General features: G+C 38.2%; 1 protein-coding gene across 1 annotated transcript; it reads right to left on the reverse strand.

The window, feature by feature from the left end:
* Positions 1–74: 74 nt before the first annotated feature.
* Positions 75–3,151, reverse strand: LOC110930206 (protein NUCLEAR FUSION DEFECTIVE 4). Its single transcript, XM_022173455.2, has 3 exons — positions 2,758–3,151; positions 1,071–1,932; positions 75–863 (listed from the first exon to the last, which is right to left on the reverse strand). The coding sequence occupies exons 1-3, from the start codon at positions 3,073–3,075 to the stop codon at positions 454–456; spliced, it is 1,590 nt and encodes a 529-aa protein (XP_022029147.1). The 5' UTR covers positions 3,076–3,151; the 3' UTR covers positions 75–453.
* Between the last annotated feature and the right edge of the window lie 9,159 nt (positions 3,152–12,310).

Here is a 12,310-nt window from a genome sequence, read left to right on the forward strand (position 1 = left end):
CCACATCTTGGTCAAACCTGTATTAACCATTTCTTGAGACCAATAGTCGAGTTCTTATAGCGACATAATTAACATGATTAGGAAGAGTAAATGTGTCATTAGCCCCTTAAAATACAATAAATAGTTTAAAACATAAAAAAAACAAAAAAAGTTACATTTATATAACATAAGAAACAATATTGGGCTCGAAAGACTGGCCTTTTAAGACCAGACTTGGCTTACTCATTTCCAGGACCAGGCCTAACCAGGCTCGGACCAACCCACAATTTTCAGTCATATATTAGATCAAACCATCGGGCTCGGGTGCTCGACTGTGTATAAGGCCTAAATTACCTTCTTTCGGGCCTAATCAAAATACAATTTCCGGACTCAACATTCCAATTCAGGCGCATCTCTATATATCACATAAGACCAAGTTTCTTCTTTGATAATAATCTTGATAAGCCCTTTTTGTTAAAGAAGAAAACTCGAACCCAAACCGAACAAAGAAATGCAACCCCACCACCCAAACGTCTCGTTATAGCATTCTCGACCCATACACACCCTCGACCCGCCTACAAAAACCACCTCATTTGAGCCTTTGATGTGGTGGTCATAAATAACACCTCCAAGAACACCATACAACAATGATCCCAACGGAATGTTGGTTATCAGAAGGTTATGGTTGATACCCGTGCTTTTTGAACCAAACAGCTCGGAAGTAATTGATACGGCTGCTGAAAACACGAACCCAGAAGAGATACCGATCAACCCGGTGGCTAAACTAAGACTGCTCTTACTGCCTGAGAAAAATAGCACAAGAAATGCAACGGGCATTGGAACGAGTGAAAGAGTTAGCCATCCGGTTCTAGTAGTATACCTTTCTGCAAAAAGTTATAAGCTAAACGTTAAACGTGACACTTATGGCCCATTTACTAGTGAATGGGTCGTTTAGACCCGTACTAAAAAAATGACTCTTTTTAACCCGAACCCGTTTGACCTGTTTATCCAACTAACCCTTGCATCTTACTCTACTAGAAATAACTAGTGACGCAATGCATTAACGATGAACATACAAACTTTATACTTACTCGTATTCATATGGGGTGAGTAAAAGCAGCTGATCAAATCCGGGACGGACGAAATAAGACGACCAAAAAATGAGCATGTCGAATAAATTGTAACAATTGCTTCGGTCTCGGAACTGTACCCAAGTGATTGACAAATCTGTCCTAGATTATTGCTGTAAACGAGCCCAATAGTACCCGTGCAAAAATAACCAATGTAGTAAAGCCAAAAATCGATCCGGGCCACCAGCACACTAGCAGCATGTTCTTCACCAAGAACCACCAATTGATCTTTCGCTATCATCTTATCAAACATCCCAAAACCACACCTCTTCAAGATAGAAGTTGATTGCTCTTCGAAAAACTCACTGTTACTGTTCATTTCAACCAAACGGTAACTCTGTTCTTCAACATGGTGTGCCCGCTTGAGAGCATAAACAAATTTTGGTGACATCAACGGAAACACTACCAACAACATTACGACAAGAAGTATGCTTTGTGACGGTGTATCAAAAAAGAAAAGATAAAGTCCCGTAATGGCGGCTAGTATATACAAAAACGTGAATGTATGTGCGTCGTCTTTGTTGTCTGTGTCATCTGTTTGAAGGTTGTTTCCAGAGCTTTGGAGGATGGGGAATATTGCGGCAATAGATGTGATCAGCGGGAGAAATGCGTTTAGAATAAGGTAAGAGGTGCTGTTAATGTTACCGTGTAAGCTTATTTCAGTGGCGATGAGATTGTACAAGGCTGCGGTTAGGCCATTGAAACTAATGCTGAGGGATAGCGCGAGTGGCGAGTTGTTTGGAAAGTTTTTGATGCATAAAACGAAACAAACGGTGTTGAACCAGGTGATGCTGCAACCGGCAGATAAACACAGAATAAATGCCTGTCAAGAATAAAGGTTGCAGTATAGTTTATAAATAATTATAAGGAGATCAATTTAAAGGTTAAAGGAACACAAACACACATTTGAGAAATGGGTTGAGTTTATTTAACCATACCATTAGCAATAAATTTTAACCCAAGCAGACCAACTTTTACACGAACTGTTGAAAATGAATAATAACGACGTGCATTGAAGTCTAAGTTGGAGTCAACCATTGATCTCTTTTAAACAAGAAGGAAAGAATTAGAGTTAGCTATTTTTAACCCATTTACATATGTAAGGTAAGTTTGGGTGAAGTTTTATATCCAACAGTTCAAGTTGGTCAAAGAAAGAAATGCACCTGTAAAGGGAATAGGTTAAACGGGTCAAAAGCCGTCAAAAGTGTGTTAATGCATGCATCCCCGTATATCATATCATATAGCATACAAGTTAGATTTTTTTTTTAAAAGAGTTGTTTAAATAGGATTTAGCACATCTATATTACACTCTTCTCATTTTCTTGCATAATTTTCTATTTCTTGAACAAAAAAAAAAAAAAAAAAAAAATCTTCATTCACCTACTTACTAGTCACCAAACTACCAAACAAGTTTGCTTGCTCTATCAACCAAGTTATATAATAAATGTGTAGCCAACTCCCAACAACTCATTAGGACACCAAATTAAATCACATTTTGACTTTCTTTACCAAGGGTCAAACTAACAAACATTTGACCCACAAAAGTCAAAATCCTCTTTCTCCCCCAATTATTCTGAACCAAATCCCCATCAATTTTCACAACTAAATAACAACTGAAATTAATTAATAAATTAATAAAACAGCTAACCATGAAATAAGGCAATGAAATGAGTCTCTGAATAAGAAGCCATTGAAGACCGTAACCAAAGAAGCCAAGGAAAGCAGCCATGATGACAATAACACCTACAGGAAAATACAACAACAAGAGACCCGAACACCACCCGAACAGCTTACCAAAATCCGATGCCATTGATAGGTAGTTTAACTCCACCTGAGATATCTGGAGTACGGATTTTAATTGGGTTGAATAGGAGGGGAAGTCGAAATTGGTACCCGTAAACGCTTGTATCCATATTGTTGCTACTAATATTGTCCATTTTTTCCATTCAATTATTGGTGCATTCATTCTTCACTTCTCCGGCAACGTCTCCGGGCGAGGAAACAGAGGAGGAGTTGTGGGAATTATTGACTGATGTAATATTTACTTACATGCATGTTTTAAAGGTGTTGTTGTGGGGTTAGTTAGGGTGAACTACAAGTTTCGTCCCTGGATTGTTTTTATTTGCATTTTAAAACCCATTAATTTACTAACCCCTGTATTAATTAGCAAAAAAAAAAAAAAAGAGTAAATGATAAGTTTTGTCCTTTTTGTTTGTAGCAAATTTCAGGCGCTGTCCTTTACCTTTAAAATTGTTAACTTTTGTACTTAATGTTTGAAAATGTTGCACGTTATGTCCTTTAAGACAAACCCAATTAGAATTTTCTGTTAAATTATGTCATGTGCAGCATTAAGATTTGAAACTAAAACTAAAGCATGAAATTAAGGTTTAATATTGTAACCAGTGGCGGACCTAGGGTTTTTTTTCATGGGGTCCATTTTTTTGGTGGTCAAAATTTTCATAGCCAAACGTTAAAATTTTCGAGTCGGTCCTCATTCGGGTCGGGTCGGGTCGGAGCGAGATTTGAATTATTTAAAAAAAACCCATAAAAACAGGCTATACAAGGATTGAGCCTATTACCTCTTGTTGGTAAAGAGGAGGTTTTACCACTACACCAACTTTTCTTTTTTTTCTATGGTGTCCACCTAATTGTATTTATGGGGTTCTTATACAATTTAACATATCAGATCTACTAATTTTTTTAAAAAACATTAGGGTTCGGGGACCCCGATCCGTTCAATGTAAGTCCGCCCCTTATTGTAACTGAAACTAGGTATGACACCCAAACAATAAAAATTTCCAAAAGATTATGTTATCAGTTTTAGGATTGTTTTGATAACGTACCAAGTGTATATATTTTGACAGTATACAAACAGCAGAAATATGGAACATAAATGAAAACATAAACAACAAAATGTATTTCAACAAAAGTGAGATTGGGCTTAGCCCACTTCAGTTAATTAATGTTAACCCAGTTAATATTTAATTAGGCTAGTATAATAAAGTAAAATATATCATTTATAACATTGAAAAACATAAACATAACAAATATTTTTGGTCCGCTTCGTTTTATACGCCGGGTTTTCAGTAAAACCGTAAGCTGAACCGTTCGCTACGGTTTGAAACTTTTGAAACTGACCGACTGACCAAAAATTAAGAAAAAAAGCCGACCATGAAACCAAACCGTTTACTGGTTTGGGTGGTTTCACGCTTTCAAACCAAAGCGTATACTTCCCAAGTTGGAAGCCATGAAGAAGAATCAAACAGCTTCAAGAAAGAAGATTGAAATTTGAAAAGGAAATCAAGTGGAGTTTGGATGTTTGATTAGGCCCAAATGTTATTTGGGTTGGCTCCAACAAAGCAACAACAATTACTCTTCATGGAGCATATATATGTTTTCTTATGGGCTTTAGCAGACTCTCATAATGGATCACAATAATACGGACGAGTAATTTTATTTTACCAACTTTTAATAAAATATAGGCTTCATTCTCTTTTCTCATCAATCAGTATAACTGATCAATCTTTGACGTAGTCGACCGACGAAAACTAGAATTTGAACGGAAGAGACTGTGATCTGGATTCATAACTTGGTTCAGACTTCTAACGATTCTTGTCTTAATCTTTCACATTCATTATACTTTCTACCCTGTAGGTGATAAATTTTGTGATTAAAAACAAAGTTAATGATGAAATGATTATGAGCGAAGATCCTACATTAATAAAACGTACTTAAAATAGAATTATCAACATGAATATGATTCATGAACATACAAACGCGAATGCGAATACGAAGGAATACATAGTGACATGTTATAAAGATAAACTAGTTGAAAATCCACTTGTTACACGTATGAACTAAGAAGTCTAATAATTGCAAAATTCAACTTTGACGTGCCTTTCATAACGTTCAACTTCTCACTCATGTCCTTTACCCCGCAATATGGACATATGGTATTTGTCAACTAGACATTTGAGCAACTTTTGGCACATTTCACCGTTTTATTTATGCTTGCCTTGACTTTCCACGACCCCATTTGATACTCTTTATGCGATTGAAAAATAATTTTTTTTGAAAGGATAACTTTATTAAAAACCGGCCAACCCGGAAAAACGGGCGACCAAAACAACACAAACCGACTATACAAATTTACATCAATCTTTCCATGACATCTATACATTTCGATCTATTCTTAAACCAAAGGAACCCGAGCGTTCTAATCGAGCAAAAAACCTCCTCTACCTTCGGAACTTTAGCATTAAACACTAAGTCGTTCCTAGCTTTCCAAATCAACCAACAAGCAATTATAACAATGCCCTGATACGCCAGTTGATTCTTCCCTTTCAACCCACAGTAACGATAAGCTTCCACAACATCTTTGAATGAAAACGCCACTGGAAAGGGAACATTGCACCAAGTACTAACCTTTGACCAAATCGTCGTAGCAAAACTACATGCCGTAAATAAGTGGACCACCGTCTCGTCCCCAGACTCGCACACCGGGCACACGACATCCGGGACCTAAATGTTCCGTTTGCATAACTCCACTCTCGTAGGGAGTCTTTCCAGCACCGCCCTCCATGCAAACACATTGCACTTGATTGGTATCCACCTACACCAATCCCAAACGACCCTACTGATGTCAATATTCTCATTGCTCAAAAGAGCATATGCAGACTTCACCGAGAAAACGTCGGAAACATCACTCGCCCAACGCCATTTGTCACTATCGTCGGACAAACAAGTATCGCGAAGAAGCAAGCAAATAGCCGACCATTCCGCCAATTCAATGTTACTATCCGGAGGTCTTTTCCACCGCCAGGCGGTAGACGGATTAGAGAAGGGGTTGATGATCCGATCTCGGACACATCACCTCTTTTCAAGCTCCAACTGAAACAGGTTCGGGAAACAAAACCTCAGCGGCTCCTTGCACAGCCAAGGGTCCAGCCAGAAAGCTATATTCGACCCATCCCCCACGATCCCTTTGACGAAGTGCCGAAACCGATCCAGCCCCCGCAACGGCCTATCCACAGATTTGACAATACTTTTCCAAACACCACCTAAAGACGCCTTAGGCGGAAGAAAATCCCAGGATCCAGGGTGCAAGTGAATCGCCAAGATAACTTTCACCCATAAAGAATTAACATCGGTTTTGAACCTCCACGCCCATTTCATGAGGAGAGAAAAATTGATGGAACCAAGCTTTCGAATACCAAGATCGCCCCTGTCTAACAGGGACGCCACACAATCCCACGAAACCCAACTCATCTTTCTGTCCGATCCTGAACTGCCCCACAAGAACTTCCTCATGATGGCCTCCAGGTGGGTAACAACACCAACCGGAACTTTATACACAGAGAAATAGTAGATAGGAAGGCTTTGCAAAACAGATTTTATAAGGGTGACTCTTCCTCCGATCGACAGAACCGAAGCCTTCCAAAGCGACAACCTAGACTCAAAAGTCTCTATCACCGATCGCCAGTTGGAGATACGATTCATGTTAGCTCCCATAGGTAACCCAAGATACTTGAAAGGCAGAAGCTCTGATTTACAACCGATCATCGAAGCCAAAGAGATCAACTCCGAATCTGGAACACCAACACCAAAGATACTCGACTTTTGGAGGTTAATACGGAGCCCCGAGCAGATGTGGAAGCCTCTAAGGATCCTCACCACATTAGAAACGCTGTCCTTGGACCATTCCCCAATAATTAGCGCATCGTCCGCAAAGAGAAGATGAGAAAGGATCGGCCCATTGTTCGGAAGACGAACCCCATTGACAATACCGCTCTCAGAAGCCTTCTTGAAACAACACGTAAGGGCCTCCATCACAATAAGGAAAAGGAAGGAGGATAAGGGGTCACCTTGCCGCATGCCCTTTTGACAATGAAAATCAAAAGTCGGAGAGCCATTGATCAAGACCGCCGCTCTAGCTGAAGACAGAATCCCATAAACCCATTTACACCACAACCTAGGAAATCCCATCTGTGTCATAATCGATATAAAGAAACCCCAGTTGACATTGTCGTAGGCTTTCTCAAAATCCAATTTGAACAAAAACGCCATCCTTTTGTTCTTCTTGAGCCAGTTCATAGTTTCGTTTATAATAAGGGGCCCGTCTAAAATAAACTTCCCATTAAGGAAAGCTGATTGATTCTTCGAGATGACCTAACCAAGGACTTTCTTCAACCGATTGGCAAGGACCTTAGAAACCACTTTGTTAATCGCACCAATCAAGCTGATTGGGCGATACTCAATCAGGTCCGTAGGGTCATGAACTTTCGGAATGAGCGTAATAAATGCCGATGCACACCCTCTACTAAACGACCCCCTCGAGAAAAAATCGTTCAAGACCTGCAAAAAATCGGCCTCGAAAACATCCCAAAAATACTTTAGAAACTCAAAGTTCAACCTGTCTGGGCCGGGGGCACGATTACTACCGCAGTCCTAAACCGCCTGTTTTAACTCCTCCACACTGAACTCCGTGACCAAACTATCGGCATCCTCCTAACTTAGGGTTTTGAGGTTCTCCAATAAAACCGTCGGTCGATCGGCCAACTCCTCCTTGAACTTACCCCGAAAAAACTCGAACACCTTTTTTTATTAAGGACGGTTTAAAGCACCAAGACCCGTTAATGTGCAAACCATGAATAGAATTCCTAGCTTTCCGACAATTAATCATGGTATGAAAAAATTTCGAACTTTCGTCTCCGTCTTTGGCCCATTTAACCCATGAACGTTGTCTCAAATCTTTTGTCTTATTCTCTTCGATTTCTTTAACAAGCTTCAAATTTTCCGAAAGGACCCACTCCTCCTCCTCTAATAAATCCCTAGCCTCCATCAATTTCTCCAGTTCTTCTAACTCAGTTCTGGCAGAAGATTCTATATCCCCTTCCTTCTTAAGCATTTCATCCCTTCACTCCTTAATACGAGATCTAATAAACTCAAATTTTTTTCAGCAAAAAGAGATCGGCAGGCCCATCACCAGCAAACGAACTAGCCGCATCTCTAACCGTCTTATCAAAACCCGGCCGACCGATCTAAGAGTTAAACACTCTAAAGGGTTTCGGCCCAAAATTAAACTCCTTAGTGACAAGAATGATGGGACTATGATCAGACAAATGCCTCGGAAGAGCTCTAAGGCAAGCATTCGGCCATAACCCAAAGAAATCCGGGCAGACGAGGACACGATCAATCTTACTACATTTCCTTCCCTTATCAGCCCATCTAGTAAATTTCCTGTCTTTCATATCATACTCCAACAACCGAGCATTGAAAATAAAGGAATTGAAATTACCAGCACAAGAGTGAATAAAGCGAGTGTTCAGTCTTTCTTCCGGCGTCCGAACCGCATTGAAGTCTCCGAGAAGAACCCACAGACCCGTTGAGCCCTCAATAACATCCAGAAGCCGATCCCAAAGAACTTTTTTAGCCTGCACATCTTGTGGAGCATAAATATTCGCAATGTTAATATGATGGCCACTACCTTTAATCTTGCCTCTGGTGATAATAAAATTCCTTTCCTTTATCGAATCACTGAAGTCGAACACGTTTTTATCCCAAACGCTAACCAAACCGCCCGACAGGCCGCTAGAGTCCACCCAATCCGCACCGACGTCTCTGCAACCCCAGAGCCTTGAGACTGCCTTCTCATCCATCGCACTGCACTTCGTTCTTGAAACGCCGCAAAACAAACCCCAATTTTGACCTTCAGCCCTTTAATCCATCTAGCTTTTTCATCCCCACCCAACCCTCTCATGTTTAAAGATAAGAAATTCATACTTGAACCTCATTAATACCCTTTCCAAGAATCACATTCCTCACCAGATCTTCGTTGTTACCCAACTCCATACCCACCATGGCTCCCAATTTGACAGTCTCTGTAACCTCCTGTTCAACGGAAACCTCGTCGCTGATCGCCCCTCTCCGGCGCCATCATTACTTGTACCCCCAGAACCGATAATATCCTGCTCCTGCACCTGAGAAGTTCTCACGGTTCTCACAACTCATAGTGGTTTTCATTTGAAGCGAATCCTATATATATATATATATATATATATATATATATATATATATATATATATATATATATATAGGATTCGCTTCAAATGAAAACCACTACGAGTTGTGAGAACCGTGAGAACTTTTTGATCTGGCGCGAGTTGGGCCAAATTTTTTTGAACAAACGTAGATGAAAACATTAAAAACATGTCTGTAAAAAAAGTAAAAAAAATTGTCAGGGCGTTAGTTTCGACGGATGCAAGTTTTTTTACGCATTGGCGTAAAATTTTATAGTTGATAACTATTTTTTTTATCAGAGCGTAAAAAAAACTTGAATCAGTCAAAACTAACGACTCGACAATTTTTTTTTTACTTTTTTTATAGATGTGTTTATAATGTTTTCATCTACGTTTGTGCAAAAAAAAATTTGGCCCAACTCGCGCCAGATCAAAAAGTTCTCACGGTTCTTACAACTCGTAGTGATTCTCATTTTAACTCATCCCTATACATATATAGGGGGGTTAGGATTGTGTGAAAAGCATTAGGCGAATTAAGAAAATTTGAGAAGCATTCTAGACCACACATTTTTTCTAAACTTTCCGTAATATACACATATATGTAGTTTAAAATTGACTATATACATATATGTATGTTTCAAGATTTGATAACATACTATATGTGTTTAGTCAATTTTAAACTATACATACGTGTAAAAAATCTAATAAGAGTGATTTTGAGAGGTGAAATGAATTATTTCATGTTGTAAATTTTTTTTTGATAGTTGTATCTTAATTACAATGAGGTTTGTATTAAAAAAAAACTTGGTTTTAATTGGTTTTTTCATTCGTTCTTAGCGTTCTCGCAATATTTAGCGTTCTCAAGATAACTCTCCCCTAATATATATATAAAAAAACATAAAGTAATACAAAAACGTTTTCTGGAACATAACATGTAATACAAAAACATAAAGTAAGTATACAACAATAAAGACATTATTTGTAACACCTCGTAAAATCACGACCAATATAATGAAGACACGTGTCATGGACTTTAAACGTGTAAGGAATTATTTCTGGAGGGACTGAAATTGTCAAACAATGTAAATATGTTAATAAAGGGATCCAAAGTGTCAACATGCCATTCTTGTGCCTCTGATTGACCTCACACGACGTTCGTATTCTTTAAAGAATAATTTATCGAACTTGAAAAGTCGTTTGTGCTCGAAATAAGGATCTTGTGAAACATAGGGGTTAAAAGTGTCAACATGTTGAAAGTAACCTCTGAGTGACCATTTAACAATCCCAAAAACAATGTGATAATTTATTTTGATCCCAAGAATATCGGATATTAAATTCGTGAGTTTCGACGCATATAAATAAGCAAAGCGGTAATTAAAAGTAATAAGGGCCAAATGCATTAATATTGCATTTTCAAGACCGTTCGGGTGACCTCGTAACTAACCGAAGGCTTATTGTTAAACGTATAAAGACTCAAGACCCTTAAAAGTCAAGTTTAGGGGTTATAAGTGCAATAAATGAAAGTTAAAACAAGTTTAGAGGGACCAGGGACTGATATTGCAATTACTGAAACTTGGTGACCAGTGATAGCCTTGACGCAGGCCGCGTAAGCATCAAGGCAGTTCTTACGCGGGCCGCGTAGAACTGCCAGATGCAGAAAAACAAGACAGCTGCATGTACAGCAGGTTACACAGCCTTTGCATGGTGGTTTTCGAATTCAGGGACTGAACCAATGGTTTTACATGCATAGGGGACACCTGGGATGATCAGGAATCACTTGTAGACCTTGTTGGATTGATCTTGTGAGTTTGAATTTCATATATAAGAGTTCTTGTTTGATAGTTCATGTGCTCACTTTCAAAAATTATTCACATCTCACTCTCTGGAGCTCTCTCGACTTAAAGCAAGTTTCCTTCAGCTCCTAATTTGTGCTAAGAGCCTTTGTAAGCATTCTTAGCCTTCCTAGTTCAAGTTTTATTAGCTTAATGACCAAAAGTCAAAGCTGTCGTAATTAAGCTTTGACTTAGTGATTAATCACTAATGGTCCAATCATTTTTCGAATTGAAAGTGGCTATGAGTTGGTAATTATGGGGGTAATAAGTCCTTAAAAGGGTACCCCCTGATTATCACTCTAACTTGGTCAATTGTCGGGTCAAACTTAATATTAATTAGTTGACAGAAAGCTATTTTGCAAATAAATTCATAACTAGCAATGTAGAAGTTATGGAACCTATTTTAACACTAAAATAACTTGGTAAATAATGTAAGAACATGTCTAAGCATGTTCAACCCGACAATTCTGAGTTTAGGCTCGGTTCGGGACCGAAAGTCGCAAAAGTAGACTTTTGCCTTGACTTTGAATTCTGACCCGATTTGGCTTTGTTTTAGAAATGCCTTAGGGTTCCATTAGGACCATACTACATGTTATTATCACCCTCTGAGTTTATACAATGTGGTTCCTTTGTAATCCTAGTTCATTGCATGTTTCCGTTAAATGCCTAAAATTGACCATTATGCCCTTTTGACATTAAAACGAGATTTTTGAAAATGTGAGAGGATAAAAACCTTTGTTACTGATTTATAAATATGTCCTAAAAATTTGACATCAGTTTGAGGTCTAAATTAGGAGTTATGCTCGATATCGTAATTTGAAAGCTTTTTATTAATTAATCGGCATATTTAGCATAAAGCCTATTTAAACCCAAATTATGACACCAAATCTTTTACCCACTGATTTAATATAATATTTTGGGATTTTTGAAGATTTTTATTTATTTTTAAACTGATCATAATATGGGATTCTTGCTTTGATTCAGTAATTGACGGTTATACCCTTTTTGCTAATAAAATGAGTTTTACATAACATTTTGATACCAAACCTTTTGCTACTGATTTTATATGATAAATAAAATATTTTGAGCCTTTTGGACTGATAAAAATCTCAGCTTTTCTTATATAACCTGAAAATCGCTTAAAACCGACTTTTTACGCGTTTTAAACGCATTGTATGGATTAAAACTATTTTTGGCATATAAGACTTAATACCTACTGATGTTTTAAGTAAATTTTTATACTTTAACAATAAGCAAAAGTTTTGAACTCAGATTTCCAAATCTGACCTTTAAAGCTTATGTGAAAATACCAAAATGCCCCTATGGCACATAGTTTGGTTATAAATGATAA

Source organism: Helianthus annuus, chromosome 3, assembly GCF_002127325.2.
Source record: "Helianthus annuus cultivar XRQ/B chromosome 3, HanXRQr2.0-SUNRISE, whole genome shotgun sequence".
Taxonomy (NCBI): Eukaryota; Viridiplantae; Streptophyta; class Magnoliopsida; order Asterales; family Asteraceae; genus Helianthus; species Helianthus annuus.